The sequence below is a fragment of the Grampus griseus genome (assembly GCF_964374135.1).
Source record: "Grampus griseus genome assembly, chromosome: 12".
Taxonomy (NCBI): Eukaryota; Metazoa; Chordata; class Mammalia; order Artiodactyla; family Delphinidae; genus Grampus; species Grampus griseus.
Genome location: NC_139006.1, coordinates 8794883 through 8813655, shown reverse-complemented (window position 1 = coordinate 8813655; position 18773 = coordinate 8794883). Strand labels below are relative to the sequence as shown.

General features: G+C 47.0%; 1 protein-coding gene across 1 annotated transcript in view; it reads right to left on the bottom strand.

The window, feature by feature from the left end:
* CCDC63 (coiled-coil domain containing 63) overlaps positions 1-17191 on the bottom strand; it is a gene marked incomplete at its 3' end in the record, with an annotated part of 28363 nt that extends 11172 nt beyond the window's left edge. The window contains 8 exon segments of the mRNA XM_082667683.1: positions 1676-1896; positions 5453-5484; positions 5486-5629; positions 6585-6766; positions 7179-7274; positions 7276-7299; positions 13973-14162; positions 17031-17191. Coding sequence (XP_082523809.1) covers positions 1676-1896; positions 5453-5484; positions 5486-5629; positions 6585-6766; positions 7179-7274; positions 7276-7299; positions 13973-14162; positions 17031-17089 — 948 coding nt within the window. The 5' untranslated portion in view covers positions 17090-17191.
* Positions 17192-18773: the final 1582 nt, after the last annotated feature.

The window sequence follows — 18773 nt, the reverse complement described above, 5'->3', positions numbered from 1 at the left end:
CGGAAGAGCCCACATGCCACGGAGCAGCTAGGCCCATGCGCTGAAAGTGCTGAGCCTGCGCTCTGGAGCCCGTGAGCCAAAACTACTGAGCCCACGTGCCACAACTACTGAAGCCCGCGTGCCTAGAGCCCGTGCTCCGCAACAAGAGAAGCCACTGCAATGAGAAGCCCGCGCTCCTCAACGAAGACCCAATGCAGCCAAAAATAAATTAATTAATTTTTTTAAATATATGGTTTAAATGCAGATTCCTGGCTTATTCTCAGAGAATCTAGGTTTGTAGGTATGGGATAGGGCCTGGGGAATCTGTTCTTTTACGAAGAATTTTGTGATACTACCACAGAGCATCTAGGGTCTCCAGAAGCCACTGAAAAGAACATAGAAGATGTTGGGCAGTATCTATGATGAATTGTTGAAGAAAAAAGTTTATTAAACAGCACGAACTATCTAGTATACACCCAGCACTATAAGTGGGCATCTAGGGGAGTGTGTGTATGTATGTGTGTGTGTGCGCACGCACGGACACATGCTTAAGTGCACACTGCCTTCGTAAAGCAATGTCACCAAAATATTTATTGGCAGTGTCTCTGAGTGGTGATATTTTGGTGACCTGTACTTTTTCCTTATATTTTTCTGAATTACATTTTCCCACAGGCATAGCTACTTGCACATGACCCCACATTCAGGAAACAGTGACATTGCAAAAGGAAGGGCTCCCCTCAGTCTCCCCTGAGCACAGGGACCTCAGAGGAAAGAGTAATGAATTCCCAGAGGAGGTGACATCTGTCAAGACTAATGAGCGGTATTGCATCAGAAGAAAAGTGGGAGGGGCGGGGAATAGCATGAGGAAAGCCTCAGAGGAAGGAAATGCAGGGGGAAGCTGGGACTGGCAGCTGATGAGAGTGCCTTGGGGGTCATGATGGGAGCTGAGCATGCAGGGGCAGGTTGAAGCCAAATTTTGAAGGGACTGGAGTGTCACACTAAGGAGTTTAGACTCTCTCCTGTGCAGACAGTTACAAAGGCTGGTTATGTGTGTTCTGCGGAGCAAGTAGTCCAGGGAGCCAATTAAGTTTGGGAAATTATGGATTCAACAAGGTAGTTTCTTTACTGTAGGATTTGTCAGAGCCTTTATTATGCTCATATATATCAACTCTCTCCAAGATTAGTTTACCATCTCTCCTCAATTCTATGAAGCTGTTGATTAACAGGGGTCAGCCAGCTTTTAAGGCAAAAGGCCAGATTGTCAATATTTTGGGCTTTGCAGCCCACATATGGTCTGTCTTGCATACTTTGTTTCCTTACAACCCTTTAAAAATGTGAAACCATTCTTGGCTCATGGACTGTACAAAAACAGGCCAAAGGGCATATCTGGCTGTGGCTATAGTTTACTGAACTCTGGATTATAAGACATACCATGGATTTTAAATGTCACTTATTGGGGGTGAGGGGACATGAACACATTAAGTGTATGTATCAACTGGAAGACAAATACCAATTTCAGGAAGGTTAAAATGTAGGGGGGAAAACACTGGGGGAATATAGTATTTCCTAAACTTTTTTGACTTGAAGCCCTTTTTTCTGCAGAGTATCTCAAGGAGTGTTCCAAGGAACCCGCTTTGGGGAAGGCTGCTGTGGGAGCAGGTGGGCCCCTGGCCTGGGGAAGAAGAGGTGCCCTGACCTGGATTCTCTCAGTCTTCTTGTGCATCATCTTGATGTCATTGTTGAGCTCTGTGACATACATGAACTGAGCAAAATTCTTCTCCTCCTTGGCCAGAAACTCCTCGATGAGCTGATTCAGGTTGCCATTCTTTGTCAGCTTCAGCAGCAGGAGGTGAGCCACCTCATAGCTCTCAAAACTCTCACCCTTGTTCTTCTTCCCATGCTTCTTTGCCTTGAGAGCTAGAAAAGGAAGAACTGGCAACCATGAGTCTGAAAGGGAAGCCGCTCAGAGTAGTGCCCCGTGGAGGGATGTGCTCCATAGCGTTATCATTGTGCCCTGGGGAGGGGGCTAGACTTTCCCATGAGATGGAGTGGAAGCTTCCCTCCTTAGCCACTTCACGAATATCTAATTGATAGTCTACTATGTTCCAGACACTGTGCTGGGCTCCATAGCTACAAAATCACTGCTCCACAGAGCTTTTAGTGGAGGAATCAGCCACAAAGAGAAAAGAAAAAGAGATAGCCAAGTAAACAGAAAAAGAAATCCAATAATTACCATTGTGGCCCAGGCAATGGAGGAGATGTAGTAGGTGCTGTGATGGGGTAGCTGCTTGGCCAGGGAAGGAGGTGACGTGAGCAGGATGAAGGCCGGGGAAGCCCTCTTGGCAGAGGGCCTTAAGCAGTCTCAGGGCTTGGCAGATTCAAGGCATTAGAACAAAGAAAGTTCTCCAAGCCTTGCTCCCCAGCCTGATGCCTGCAATAGCCCCACCTCTCCTGAATCCAGCCTTGTCTCTCTGATTTGGCCTCCACATGGCAATCGGAAGGATCTTTCTAGATCTTCCTAGGCACATCTGGCCACATGACCCCTTTTCATGTGTGGCTCCCTACTGTCCCTGGGATGAAGCTGAAGTTTCTCGGCATAATTTAAGATCTGATCCCCTCTAACCCTCAGTGCCTGGTCACTATCAGACTCAGTCACTAGTCTGCCTAAATCTTCTGATAGCTTCCCACCACACTTAGAATCAACGTGAGCTCCCTGTGCAGCCTATAAGGGCCTGTGTGGTCTGGCTCCTCCTCACCCCTCCAATTTCATCTCCTACCACTCTCCTGTTGGCATCAACTCACTCCAGCCACACTGGCCTCCTCTCTGTTCTAGAAATATGCCTACCTCACTCCCACCTCAGGGCCTTTACACCTGCAATTCCTTCTTCCTGGGATGTGCTTCTCCCAGTCTTCCATGTGGCTGGTTCTCTCCTATCATTCAAGTCTCTGCCCAAACAGCACCTCCTCCAAGAGGCCCACCCTGACCACCCTAGATAAAGCAGCCCCTGGTTACTCTCTGTCAATTATCCTGTTTTGTTTTCTTCATCATGCTCATGGGTTCCCGAGAGATCAGATTAACTTTTGCCAATTTGCCAATTTGTCATCTCCCCTGACAGAAGTTCAGCTCCAGAAGGACAGGACCTCTGTCTTACTCCCCACCGTCTCCCAACACGTAGCCCAGTTCCTGGCACATGGTCAGTCCTGCAGGAGTGGCCTCTGCCTGTTTCTCCAGCTTTGCGTCTACACTCCAGTTAACACGTTCCTGCCTCTGGGCCTTTGTCTCTGCCTGGATTCCTCACCCTTGCACAACTGGACTCTTTTCATCCTTTAGATCACAGTCTGAACAGCCCCTCCTTGTCCATCCTATCCAAGAGAGGTCTCCCTGTTACTTTTCCATCTTAGTCCCTTGTTTTCTTCCTTCAAAGGTTCTATCACAACCTGAAGTGTTTGTATTTGTCTATTTGCTTGTTTTTTTGTGTGTCTCCATATCTAAAACATAAGCTCCGTGACATCAAGGACTAACACTGTCTTGATCACTGCTCTGTCTCTGGTCCCCAACATGGTGCCTGTTTCAGGATAGGTGATCATTAAAATTTGTTGGAAGACCAAGAATGCAATGGTTGGATGGATGAAGGAAGGAGTCAACTGATCATGAAGAACTTACCCCTGCCGTGTCACAGGAACAGGAGGAGCCTGGAGGCTGGGAGACCCAGCAGAAGCTGCTAGAGGAGATGTGATGAGAAAGATGACAAGGCTGAGGCAGTGAGAAGAGGAAGGATGGACGCACAAGTCAACTGGAGTGGCAGTGAATGGGAGAACTCCTATTGACTGCACAGTTCAGGTCTTGGATGCCTAGTGGAATCTTGAGGCTGCTCAGTGGATTAGGAGAGAGAAGAGGAGAGTAGTAGGACCTCAGGCTTTGGGGGGCAGACACACTTGGGATGGGGTCCTGGATCTGTTACTTACATTGCAGAGGACCTTGGCTATATCCATGTATCCTCTCTCAGCTGCACTGCCCTCATATGTCAACTGGGGGTGTTAATAATAATGTCTGCCTCTTGGAGATGTTGTGAAGGCTAAATGGAAGCCATGCATGCCAAGCATAGAGAATGGAAGCTGGCATAAGCCAGTGGCTCAGTAAATGGATGGGTGGGTGGATGGAGGATGGAAGGATGGATGGATAAAGGATGGAAGATGGATGGGTGGATGGATGGATGGATAGATGGAGGATGGAAGGATGGATGGATGGATGGATGGACAGAAGGTCCAAAAGGTGGTTTTTGTAATGTTAGAGAGTGAGAGATGGGATTTCTCAGAAAAACACTTCCAGCCATACAGTTGCAAATAAGGTAGGAAGGGACAGAAGGGGCTGAAAGAAAAAAAACAAATGCAGCTGCACAGGGGGCTCTCCCTTCAATCTGTTGAGGAGAGAGTTAACATAGCAGACCTGAGACTGCTCTCCTTAGAAAGGCCTGCTTGCAAGGTTGGCCCTTGGCCTTCATCTGGGAACTTAAATGGTGAACAGCTCCCTACACTGATATAAAACTTTCCTAAACGGTAAGTGTGGCTCCTGAGCCCAGACTGTAAGGACAGTGTGCTTTATGCCTAACACCTGCCTTCCTGCTGGGAAGCTGGAATTTTGGTATGTGCTGGGGAGAGGGTGCCTACGTGACCAGCCTCCAGTAAGAATCTTGGGCACCAAGTCTCTAATGAGCTCCCCAAGCAGACGACTCTTCATATGTGTTGTCACAATTAGATGCTGGAGGAATTAAGCATGCCCTGTGTGACTCCACTGGGAGAAGATCCTGGAAGCTTGTGCCTGGTTTCCTCTGGACTTCGCCCCACGCACCTTTTCTCTTTGCTGATTTTTCTTTGTGTCCCTACATCATAGCCATGTTTGCTGAGTCTTGTGAGTCCTCTTTGAGAATCACCCAGCCCGGGGGTGGTCTTGGGGACCTCTGACACACAAGCTCCTCCTCTAAACAATGGAAGGAGAGCCACAGGGTGAGGACACATCCTACAGGTTATGGGTGGCAGATAAAACCCAAGGCATCCAGTTAAATTTGAATCTCAGACAAACAATATATATTTTTTTCCTTTGGCCACACTGCACAGCACGCAGGATCTTAGTTTCCCAACCAGGGATCGAACCCCTGCCCCCTGCAGTGGAAGCACAGGGTCTTAGCCATGGGACCACCAGGGTAGTCCTGACACAAATGATATATTTTTAACAGTATAAATATGTCCCAATTGTAGATAAACCACAAATAAGTTTTTAGTATAAGTATGTCTCAAATACTACATGAGACTAAAATTTTATTCATTGTTTATGTGAAATTTAAATTTAACGGCATCTTGTATTTTTATTTGCTAAATTTGGCAAACCTACTACAAGGAGACTCGGGCACCTTCAGTTGAGAGAGAGAGAGAGAGAGAGAGAGAGAGAGAAAAGAGGACACCTGGAAAGCATTACCTTCTTCCTTTTTGGACTGCTCCTCAAACTCGATCATTCAGCTTGATGAGTAGGAAGGATGTGAGCTTGGTTTCATGATCATAGAGACGCTCCAACTCTCGGATCTCCAGGTTGTACTGAGAGATGTCCTTCTGCTGGCGGTCCTTCATGGCAGCCATTCGAGCCATGGCTTCCAGCCTGGGTGAGGGGGGCACGACAAAGTCTGAGTGTCCGGAGGCGCCGTCCTTCTCCTCCCCTCTCCCTACCAGTCCAGACAGACTTCCTGACTGGTCAATGACCATCACTCCTTTTAATCATGGAGGTTTCTGGGAGCAGAGGAACAACTTTCCTCACCTGAATGACAGCAGTTGACAGCTCTAGACCACCCTCAGGAAATGATTTTCTATCATCATCATCATCACCACCACCATCACCACCATCATCATGATCATCATCACCAGCAGCAACATCATCACCAGCAGCATCACCACCACCATCAGTATCATCATTACCATCAGCAGTATCACCACCATCAGCATCATCACACATCACCATTATCACTAGTACCATCATCATCACCACTTGTCAAGTACTATGTCCCAGCCACTCGCTTATATACACATATTATTTAATCCTCACTACCACCTGAAGGGGTCCTCCAACAATGTAGTAGTGATGGAGCCAGGGTTCAAACCCAGATCTCTCTGACTCCAAAATCTGCACTCTTCACCACTAAACTGCATGCTTTTTGCCCCTCTAGGTGTGAAGCCGGGAGACAGCCCAGACTGAGAGGGACCCCTAGGACTAGAGGCAGGGACACCTGGGGGAGATGGTACAGCATAGGGGTTTGAGTCACAACTCCACCACATCTGCCATTTATTTGGATCTCAGGTAAGTATCTTGGCATCTCTAAGCCTCCATTTTCTGGTCTGTAAAATGAGGATAATAACTCCTAGGGCTGTTGTGAAGGTTGAAATACTACCCAGAGCATCTAGCATCATGCTTGGCTGACACACAATCAGCACTCAGAGTTATTATGATGATGATTTCAGGTTCCTCAACACATAAGCACAGTGGGTAGAGGTGGCCCAGAGTAGGAAGCTCAGCAGGGGGCTGAGACATCTTTGCCCCCAGGGTCTCTCCCCCAGCCCACCTCTGCTCATAGGCCTGCGCAGACTGCTCGATGGCCATATTCATTGTTTTCTTCTGCATCGACAAGCGCCGATGAATCTGCTCATAGATGTTGTCATAAGCAGCCTTCTCATACCGTAGGTCCTCAGTCTCCTTCCGGAGCTTTGCATTGGTGGTCAGCATCTTGTCAAAGTGTACAGTGACCTGCAAAGAGGGCTCTGCTTCAAAATAAGGCTCACTCCTGGGGCATGAGACAAGCTTCCAGAAGGCAGCCAGAGGGTTGAAGGCTCTTCCCCTCACCTCCCACCCCAGGCCCACAGAACAATGGTTGGAGTGCTGCCTGGCCTGTGTGCACACCATCGTTCACCTTATCCCGACTCAACCAATGAGATGAGTATGTTCTGCTAATGGCTTCACAGACATCATTCTTCCCTCTTAGCAAAGGGAGGCAGAGTTGTTTGCAGAGTTTTTTTTGTTTGTTTGTTTTCTGGTCACGTTGCAGCACGTGGGATCTTAGTTCCCCGACCAGGGATAGAATCCGTGCCCTCTACAGTGGAAGCATGGAGTCCTAACCACTGGACCACCAGGGAATTCCCCCAGAGAACACCTTACGTACGAGATGCAAACGGGTTTCCAAAACGTGGATCCGTTTTTGCAGTTTCTGGGGGTTATTGGCCTCCTGTATTTTTGAGAAGATCTGTCTTTGGTTTATATATATATTTTTCCATCTGAATGATCTGAAAAGAAAAAGAGAAAGAGAGAGAGAGAGAAAACCCAGCTGTGTTAACATCTGTTTGGGTACAAACGTGCCAGTTCACTAACTCAAGTGTGGTAAAACAAAAACTGCAATGTTCTTTCTTTTCCCATGAATGGAATTTTAATTCTCTCTTGGGTGTATGCTCAACTCAACTTAACCTTAGCCAGTTTGGGGCAAAATGAGGCAACTTAGGGTTTTTACTCTCACCCGTGCATGTACATTTCACTTACCTGTGGGCGAAAATTTCACCTGGCCCTAAAGCCACGGTTTCCAGCAGAAATGGCATTATTCCCCCAAGAAGCCTTCTGTAACCTTTGTTTTTTGTTTTGTTTTGTTTTGTTTTTTGCTCTTGCAATGATGACGATGCTAGTGGCACTTAATGGCAGGTCATGAGATGTCACATACCCTGCAACATGTAAGACAGCACCAAACATCCAAGAATTGTCCTCCACCCCTTTTGACTTTCCAGTGCCCCTCAGGATATTAGGCAGGTGAAGAACCTCTCTATAATTTTCTGTACCTAGAATCAAACTGTCTTTTACATATACACACACAGTATTTTTCATTAGGTTTTAATAGACACTTAATTATCCAGGAATGTAGTCACTGTATAAATCAAGAGAATGTTCGTTGATTTGTTTGGAACTTTACCAAGAGTTGGCCACCATTTTGGAAATCATGACACCAGCACAACCTGGATCATCATCTTTGAGTTGTGGATACAACAAGTCCAAATTGGTCTGCAGTGTGGAATCTTCAGTGATTCTGCGTATCAATAATACTGGCCTCTGACTATATCTTTTAGACCAGCGGTCTGCAAACTAAGGCCCTGGGCCAAATCTGCCCCATTGCCTGTTTTTTGTTTGTTTGTTTGTTTGTTAATATTTATTTATTTATTTTGGTTGCACTGGGTCTTACTTGCAGCACGTGGGATCTTCATTGCGGCATGCAAGATCCTTTTTCTTTTTTTTAGCTACAGCATGTAGACTCTTAGGTGTCGCATGCATGCAGGATCTAGTTCCCCAACCAGGGATCGAACCCGGGCCCCCTGCACTGGGAGCGCAGAGTCTTACCCAATGGACCACCAGGGAAGCCCCCCACTGCCTGTTTTCATAAATAAAGTTTTATTGGCACACAGCCATGCCCATTCTCTGCATTGTCTATGGCTGCTTTCATACTATGAAGGCAGAGTGGAGTAGTGTGGTCCACAAAGTCAAAATATTTACTATCAGGGCCTCTGCAGAGCAATTTGCTGGCCCCGGTCTCGATAAGTCAGGCCAAAACATGCACGTATCGAAATACATATAATTTTAGTATAAGTAGCTTTCCTTTATTTTTCCTTTGCATTATAGTTATGGCATCATATTGATTTAAAAGAAGAAGGATAAAGAATTATATCATCTATGAATTTCACTTCAGGATTGTAAAGGAGGTATTACCAAACATTTGCTGTTAAAAAGGGGCATTGGCAGTTGAGTGACTCATAATTTCAAGTGTCAACAACTAAAAATGATTAAGTTAGGGCTTCCCTGGTGGCGCAGTGGTTGAGAGTCCGCCTGCCGATGCACGGGACACGGGTTCATGCCCCGGTCCGGGAAGATCCCACGTGCCACAGAGCGGCTGGGCCCGTGAGCCATGGCCGCTGAGCCTGTGCGTCCGGAGCCTGTGCTCCACAACGGGAGAGGCCACAACAGTGAGAGGCCCACGTACCGCAAAAAAAAAAAAAAAAAAAAAAAATGATTAAGTTCAATTAGGTTCAGGTCTTGCTAAAAACATGCTTTCCTTGGGAATTCCCTGGTGGTCAGTGGTTAGGACTCCTCCCTTTCACTGCTGAGGGCCCGGGTTCAATCCCTGGTGGAAGAACTAAGATCCCACAAGCCGTGCGGTGTGGCCAAAAAATAAAATAAAATGAAGCATTTTAAAAAACATATGCTTTCCTCACAAGAATTTACCCTCTCTGCCTTTATGGGCACAGATCTCAGCAGCCTTCCTTCAGGGGCAGCAGCTTGTATCAATTAGAAACACATGCAACTACAAATTACAGAAAGCCCAACTAACAATGGTTTAAACAAATTATGGTTTATCTTTCTCTCATAATACACTGCTGGCTTAAGTTCAGTAACTCAAGGAGGTAAAAACAAGATCTCTGTAATTCACCTGGCTTCTCCCTCAAAAGATGGCTGCCATTGCACCAGCCTTCACACAGTTATGTTCCAGGGAGGAAAGTAGAGGAAGCAATATGGATGAAGGGTACGACCTATACCTGGAAAGCAAAACTTTCCCAGACACCCCTAACAGATATCCCCTTACATTTCATTGTCTACCTTTAGGTGCAAGGGAAAATGGGAAATGTAGCTTTTTAGCTGGGCACATGCTCACCCTGAATAAAGTCAGGGATCTGTTAGAGAGGAAAACATAAAGAATGGCAGTGTCACCCACAACACTATGTAGTTACAGTTGCTTCAAGGAAATTCAGGCCCAATATTGCCAGATCTTCCAGTTTTTTTTAAAAGAGAAGCCAGATATCTGAATTTTTACATGAAATCTCCTGATTTTTAACATGTTAGGCCAAAGCCTTCATGTTGTCAGGCTCAGCCTGTTCTGAAGGCCACTGGTCTACTCATACATTTAGGGTCATGGAAGACCCACAGAAAAGTGATGAAAGATGGTTTTTAGGCAGCAAGAGATGCTTAACGGAAGACAGAAGAATGTTCCAGAACCAGGAGGCTGGCAGAGGTGACAACAGCCAGAACTGTACTGTGGTGGACATGGTGGGTGGTTAACCCGTCGAGGGTGTTCTGGGAAAGAATACCCATCCCACCCCAGAAGACTGATCCAAGCCAAGCATGGTAACTCTAATCACTCTTCTTATGATTTATTTATTCAGGGATGGGCAAGACTAAACCAGTTGGAGCCTCTGGCTGTCTGGTAGGGAAGCATCTGGAAAAAGTTTCCTCATTCCTAAGAGAGTCATAGGAAGAGATGGTCTGTCTTCTCCTGACAGTATTGTTCCATCTGGATGTGGTCCCTGGAACTGCTGCTGCTGTCTTGTCCCCAAAGGACAAAGACAAATACCTTGATAACCTAATTGAGCTGCTGAATCAACCAACCCTGAAGCTTGCATTATCTTTATACTTCCTGTTATATGAGATAAAAACATTTTCTTATTGCCAGTAATCTACTTATGGAAGGTGGGCTCTACCTCCAAACCCAAGGGATAAATCATCATTGGTCTAAACTAGGGGTTGGGAAACTTTATCTTAAAGGGCTAAATAGTAAATATTTTAGGCTTCAAGGACGAAGAGATTAGTATGTAGGTACTCACATAACCATTTAAAAAGTAAACATTTAAGATGTAAAAACCATTCTTTGCTGGAGGGCCATAAACAAACAGACCAGACTTGGTGCTTGCACTGTAATCTGCTGCCCCTGGTCTACCCCAAAGCAATTACAGAAATTCCATTTCCCTTTGGCCCGTGATTGGCCAAGGAATGGGCATATACCCTAGCCCTGGCCAATCAGAGAAAATCTGCTGGAGGAATTTTGTAAAATATTCTCCCTCTCATAAGAAGAGAATATCATGTACAAAAACTTCCCATCCTTTTTTCCTATTTTTGAATGCAATTATATGAGACATTATACTAGCTAAGCTTTGGCAGCCATCTTGTGACCATGAGGGGAAGGCTGGTCAAGAGAGTCATAGAGAAAAAGAAGAACCCATCATTGTAGAGCTGCTAAACCATCCCTGGGATGGCCTATTTCTAGTCAGACATCATATTAAGTGAGAAAAACAAACCTCTGTTCTCCCAGTTGCTTCCAGTCAAGAATTCTATTATCAATACTTGCAGCCCAACACATTCTCAAGCAAAAGATCAGGCACCAAGGGAGCCATTGGGTCTCACCCAAAACTAGTAAGGTATATGAATGCTGTTTATGATTGATATTAGCCAGGCTTTGGACGTTAGCTGGAACACACACACATACACTCCCCCACAAACTCCCTCACAGCAAAAACAAATTACTTCATCAGTGCTGACAAAGTCAGATTCAAGTCAAGTCAGGTTCCTATTCTACTCCGTTCTCCTCTCCTGTTCTATGCACAAGGCAGCATCCTCAACACAAACCCCCTCCAGCTCTCTTATGAAATAAAACAAATGACTTGTTTTGATATATGGGAGGGCAGCATCCTCCACCATATATTAGGTGTGGCATCACATGCTCTGAAAGGATGCCTGCCCTAGCCTGAGTTGACCCCCAGAGTCCTAGGGCTCCACCTACTTGCCAAAGGAAGCTGTGGCATCAGCTCTTGTGATTAAATTCAGAGCTGTATTCCCTTTGGCACCTTTATGTCAGACGCTGCTTTTGTGATGCTGAAAGTAATTAGGCTTCAGCCCAATGGGAGACATTAGCCAAGGCTGTGGCTGATGGGGAAATACGTTGCCTACACTAGATGCTCAGCAGGAAGGCATCAGCTTATTAATTATTTTGTGAGGCTAAGCAGGGCCCAGTGATATCCTCACCTCCACTGACCCCTTGAAAGGACAAAGCTCTGGGCATTGTGTGGTGGACACAGTAGGAGGGGATTCTGGGAGCTGCCTGCACTGAGATGGAATTAGACCAAGTGGGTTTTTGTGTTGGGCAGTGAGTGCCGTACTCTTTGGAGGATTCCAAAACTAGGTTGCCTTTTCTAATGTTTCTGAGAATCCACATCCCCATTTTTCTTCTTCACTTTTATTGCCTCCTTTCTCATACATTCATATGTTTGTCCACTCATTCATTCATTCACTCATTCATCAGTTTTATTAAGCCCCTGCTTGGTGCCAGACAACAGGGGTATGATGGTAACCAAGACAGAGTGGTCCCTGCCCTCAGGGAACCTACAATCTAGGACTGGAAACAAGCCAGGAAGCATGATGAGCCCTAGGAGAGAGGAGATAGATGGTAATTTGCACACACACAGCAGGGGCATGTAACAGAGAAAGATGAGGGGACAACTATCTTGCAGAAACAGCATTTGAGCTGAGACGCAAAGGATGAATAAGACTCCCCCAAGCAGAGAGGACGGGGAACATCACTCCAGGCAGGGGGAACAGCATGTGCAAAGGTCTGGAGGTGAGAGACAGCACTGTGGATCCATGAAGGCAGCCAGTGTGGATGGAGCACAGAGGAGAAGGAGGCAGGAGAGAAGGTGGAAGAGGCAGGAGGGGCTGAGGCAGCAGAGCCGGCAAATACACCAGGAACTTGGGCCCTTATCACAGCAAGAGTTGGAAATTACTGAAGAGTTTGAAGCAGAAGAAAGGTGTAATGAGATTTCCAGATTCATTCAGTCAGTAAATATTTATTGAGGACCTGCTAGGTGCTGGACACTGGGATAGGAACAGGGGGTACAGTAGGGAACAAAACAGACTCACGCAGGTGACAGGTTAGGGAGACATTAGACAACACCCATATTAAGGCATAATTACCACCGTGAAAGGTACTGTGAAGGAGGTGCCATGGGGTGACATGAAAGAGGATAGGGGGTGCACTGGGATCTTCTATTTGCCCCCCAAGATCTACTCTCCACCCTGCTCTGTGCCCCAGGAAGCTAACCGGGAAGGATCCACAATGGCTTCCTTGTAGTTGGGGTCAGAGGTGAGAAGAAAGAGAGGTTGCGGTATTTACTCCAGGTTCCAGAATGCCCTACTCGTCCGAGTACCCTACAGAATGTGCTATTTGTTCCTGGCCAAGAAACTAACACCAGGGGCATATACTTTAAACCGGAGAGAGGGCATAGAGAAGGCCTCCCTGAGAAAGTCACCTTCAGGCTGAGACATAAAGATAAGCAACTAGGGTAAGGCAGTGTGGGGAGCATGTGCAAAGGCCCTGAGGTGAGAAAAGGTTCAGCATTATTTGAAAGAAAGAAAGAAGTCTTTTGCAGCTGGAGTGTGAAGAGTTAAGGAAGAAATGACATGGGATGAGCCTAGAGGGGTAGGCAGGTCTTTCAAACGATACTAAGGGATTAACACTGTATAGCAAACGTCTCTAGCTCTTTGCTTTCTGGATCCATGAGGGTTGCACTTCCTAGGCCCTTTTGTGAATGGGTAGAGTTGACTATTTTGGGTCAAGATAGTCTACCAAACTACGGGTTTGGTAGACTATCTTGAGCCAATGAGTCATGAACAGAAGTGACACATGTCACTGGAGCATTCAACTGCCAGTGTGAGACCCTCAGGACTCACTTTTTTCTACCACAGTACCTGGCAACGTTCAAGATGGGGGCTATCCCATTAGCCTGGCCCCAGGATGAGAGGATATAGGAGCCCCTAGCCAATCCACGATAGACATAAACCATGAATGGGAAAGAAACCTTTGTTGTTTTAAACCACTGAGTTGGGGAGAGGGAATTTTGTTACTGCAGCATAACCTAACCTCTCCTGACTGATACAGTAAGGATTGGGGCATTTAGTCTTACTGTAATGGGGAGGCAGTGGAGACCACAGTGAGGAAATGGATCAATAGAGCTGAGAGATCAGGGGTTACAATGGTGGTGGAGACAGTGACCACAGTCACGTTTAGAAAAGCCAACGGTGGGGATATGGTGGGGAGTACACCTCCTGCACTCCTTCCCCTTGCTCGGTGTTCTGGTTAACCCTTTAAGAGAAAGACCACACCTTCTCATCCAGTTCAGCCAACAGCACTTTCATCGATTTAATCAGGGCCTCGTAGTCCTCCTTGGTTTGCAGCAGGAAACACAGCTCCATGTAGTTTTTCTCATTCAGATCCAAGTTCCTGGAGGACTTGATGAGATTCAAAAGCAGGGTGATCTCATCCTGCTCCTCCTGCAGGGTCTTGATTTCCTTGCTGTTGGGAAAGCAGCATGTGATTAACCCTGAACCCCTGAGTTTGCCTGGATCAGACACTCCAGGCCCCTTGGTCCTGAAAGGAGACTCAGAGGGGTACTTCCCACCCCAGCAAGTGGAAGAGACTCACCCAAGGTCTCCAACCCAGGTCCAGAACTCAGATGTCCTTTGACCCAGTTCACTGCAACTTCCACTGCTCCGCCCTTCTCTGAGCGGCATTTTTTCTTTTACTCCTCAGAACAATTTGCAGCTGTGCCTGTCAAAACCCATTACCTAGTCACGGTGAGAGCCCCCAAGTTCTCTTTTGCCAGCAGCTCACTGACATCTGTCTGATTTTGCAGACTTTCTTTTCCGGCTTTACAGCCAGTTATCTCTGGTAATAAGAGGCAAGCCCATGAGGCAGGATCTTTCAATTGTGCATCAACACAGAGCTGCACAGGAACCTCTAACCCCCACCAACTTTTCTACTCAGGGGCTACTGATTTATGAAATTGGCTGACATGAGTCTCCTTCTCTTCCTCTGTCTGCTCTGGAGAAGAGAGGGTGTCGGGGACGTGAGCAACCAGGGATTTCTAAAAGAGAAAAGAAGACTCAGGCAACTGCACGGCAACTGAGCAACAGGAAATGGTACAGAGGCCGAGTTTCTGGCAAAGTCTGGGCAGCCTATTCCTGCTGCTCAGTGCGGTTTGCAGACTAGCTGCCTCAATGCCCTTTGGAAGCTTGGAGAAATGCAGCAGCTCAGGTCTCAATCCAGGACCTACTGAATCAGAATGTGCTTTGTAACAAGATCCTCAAGTGACCTGTACGCACTTTAAAGTTTTGGAAGCGCCACTCTAGAACAGCAAAGAATGTTCAAGGGCGGGGTCTGCAAAGCTTTTTCTATAAAGGGCCAAAGAGTAAATACTTTGGGTTTTGCAGGCCAGAGGGTCTCTGTTGCAACTACTCAACAAAGCAATCATAGGCAACACAAAAATGAAGAGGCGTGGCTGTGTGCCAATAAAACTTTATTTACAAAAACAGGCAGCCACTCAGACTTGGCCCATTGGCCACCGTTTGCTGACTGATGTTCTAAAGCAGCACTGTCCAATAGACCATTCTGCAGTGATGCAAACGTCCTCTAGCTGCGCTATCCGACAGCATCCATCAGGCATGTGTGGCTATTGAGCCCTTGAAACGTGGCTGGTGCAACTGAAGAACTGAATTTCTAATTTTATTTATTTTAATAAATTGCAAATGTAAATAGCCACATGTTGCTAACAACCACTGGAGTGCATGCCCAGTTCTAGAGCATCTTGTCTTCTTAACCTGGCCCTTGGGACTTTTCTCCCCCTAAGCCCCTCTTGGGAGGGGTCTTTGCTAAGGTGCAGAGAAAAGAGAGAGAGAGAGCCGGATAGTAAGTCAGAGTTAGGCTTTCGGGGGTGCAGTGAGGTCGGAAAAGCAAAAGGAAGGTTTGTCCGTCTTTAGGCAGGGCTGGGACTGCAGTGAGGGGAGTGAGGTGCCCCAGAATTTAAGGAGGTCTTCATTTTCAGGGTGGTATAGGTGCAGGGTCTGCGCTGGGGAAAAGCACCTCCTTAAATATTACACCCTAAGCACCTCACTCACCTCACCCCAGGTCTCTTCCACTCTCCTCCCCTTCAGTTCCACCACAGTGAAACCAGATCAAATGGATCGGGGTAGAGTGAGATGCAGAAGGGTAAGTAAGATTCAAGAAAAACTGAAACCACATCAAGAAGTAGGCATTTCCTGATGCCCACCAAGGGTAGGCTGTGAATCAGGGTCACCAGCACAGATGTGCAGGTTGTGGACTGCACAGCCCAAGGGAGCACCGTCTGCTTGAAAACATGTCATTGATTTGTTGATTTACTCCACTTTTCTGCGAGACACTTTGTCTTGTTTTAACAAAATCCCTACATAATGACAATGTTTCCAGCAGATGGCACTAAAGGGTCTTTGAGAAAGGGTGCCTTTTTCTAATTCACGTAATGATCCCATATGGACTAGCAGTGGCTCTGAGTGAACCAATCCATGGAAAATCTAAAGAACCCCTTTTCCCTACCCTCTGAACTTCACACATCATCTAACAGTAAAATTTTCTAACAATAGGCAGTTACTGCCTGTATAAACATTATGAATGTGGTTAAGGAATCACATTTCTTTGGACGGAATCTAAGAATGCTTGTTTAATGTTTGTTTATTCAACCTCAGGGAACACCCTTCTGTTGCCCAAAGAAACTATACACACCGTAATTTCTAGGGCAACACAATTTCAAATATTCAGGCCTGCAGATCCCATAATAACGCACAAGCAGGAAACGTCCTTTGGGGTATCCACCGACTGGTGATTTCCCCTTCTCTGGGAACTCCCCACCTTTACTGCTAGAACCGCTGGGGATACCCATAGCTATTTTTTGTCCTATGGCTCAGCACCCCCCCCAGGCCACAGCTGAATGGGCCAGAAGTAGACACCAGACCCAAGCTAAGCCAATCAGATTCTCCCTCTCCTGGGAATTTTGGGATTGGAATTGACTAAGAACAGTCTCTCTGTGTGGCCTTTGGTCGCTCAAGAATTGGAGGCAGCCATCTCCCACCAGCCACGGCTGAGATTCAGAGAGGAAAGAACAAAACCCATGTGTTGAAAGAAACAGGAACCAGAATCACTTTCTTGTTTGGGTCCTTCACTGAGACATGGGTGAGCTGCTCCCCTTGGAGTCCCTGAGACACCCTGAACTCTGAGAATAAATCTCCTCTCCCCACTGAAGCTATCCCAAGTGGGTCCCTGCCCCAGACCCCATCAGAAGGCAAGCCCCATGAAACCAAACCCAACATTTTCTCCAAGTTCACTCAGTACAGAACTCTGAGCATCACTTACTGCTGGTTTGTGATCTTCTGCTGGGAGCAGAAGTTAAAGGACTTCCAACTGTCCACCATCTTCCGGAACTGCTGCCTCAGCTTCCGAAGCTCTGCCTCGGCCAGCTGCTCTTTGGTCTTCTCCGAAGGTTCCTGGGAATTTTCAGGGTCTTTTCTTCTGTGCTTCTTTTGAGTGAGACAGGGTGAGTGTTAAGCAACAGGTTAGGTGACTAGAAAAGCCCACATTTCAGCTTAAGGGTGGAGGGCAAGAAGAGTGCTTGGGGCAGGGCTGGAGTAGGAAGACCACCCTTGGGTGATGTCAACTGCTTAGGTGTTACATGGAAAACCCACCCTGGGTTGCCAGGGTGGAGAGGAAGCTGGACCTCATTACTGCATACTGAAGAGGTGGCCTTGCTGTGTGACCTTGGGTGAGTCACTTAACATCTCTGAGTCTCCAGTCTCTCATCTATAAAATGGGCACACATAGATTTGTTGTCAGGATTAGTTGAGTTAATACGTGTACAGAGGACCGCACAATGCCTGACCCCACAGTAAGCCCTCTGTATGTAGGAGCTGCTGTTACCCACCGTCCGCATCTTGAAGGAATTGTGCTTTCACTCTCCTCAGACATTGTATCCAGGGAGGTCAAAGCTAGCAAGTGCTCCTTTCTCTCTCTGCGATACCTGTCCACAGTGGCGAAAGGAAGAGAACTTGTGAGCCACCCCTGCTGGTGGTGCAGGACCCGGCAGCACCCTCTCCCTTCCCCACCTCCCGCAGACCTTCCTCCTCCCACAGCTTGGCACACGAGGAGGACACGGCAGATGGCTGCCCGGGTATGAGAAGAGGCTTTTTTTTTTTTTAAGCAATGTTTGCCTGAAACCTGTTCCTCTCATGATTTATTATTAGGAGCCAGGCAGATGGTTCTGGCATGTCTGTTACCCTCTTGCTCCTTGTGTTCCCAAAGAAGAGGGGCAAGATGGCATCAGGGCAGTGTCTCCTCTGATGGGGTTACATCGAAATTCGCCCAGCTTCAGCTGTGGGGATACTCCCCCCCGCTTTTAAAGCAGGAGCCAGTAGTACTGAGAGACATTAGGTATTCAAAGAAGGCGACAATGCTAACCCTCTGAGCCCTATGGGGCTGTAAGATCCACTGCACCCCAACTCCCAGGCTTTAGGAGCTAGATTCTTAAACAAGAAACTTCTAGCTTTGCCACCCACTGAGGGGTCCTACAGTGCAGTGGTTTAAAGCATTGCTGTGTCAACCATCAGATCTCAGCAAAAATTCCTCCTTGGCCACTTGTTAAGTTTGAGCAAGTCATTTCAGTTCTCTGGGCCTTGGTTTCCTCATCTGGAAAATAGGAGAAATTCTAGAAGCCACTTCACAGGTTGTTCAGCATGTAAGGCACTAAGCCTGGCACAAGGTAAGTCCTCAGTAAACAGTGGCTGTTACGATGTGGTGCGATATGGGTCTTTTCATAGGATGAAGGTTCAGCATAAAAAATATTTATGTGTGGGCTTCCCTGGTGGCACAGTGGTTGAGAGTCCGCCTGCCAATGCAGGGGACACGGGTTCGTGCCCCGGTCTGGAAAGATCCCACATGCCGCAGAGCGGCTGGGCCCGTGAGCCATGGCCACTGAGCCTGCGCGTCCGGAGCCTGTGCTCCGCAACGGGAGAGGCCACAACAGTGAGAGGCCCGCGTACCACAAAAAAAAAAAAAAAAAAAAAAAAATTATGTGGGCTTACGGGGCATCCAGCATTCCTCTGT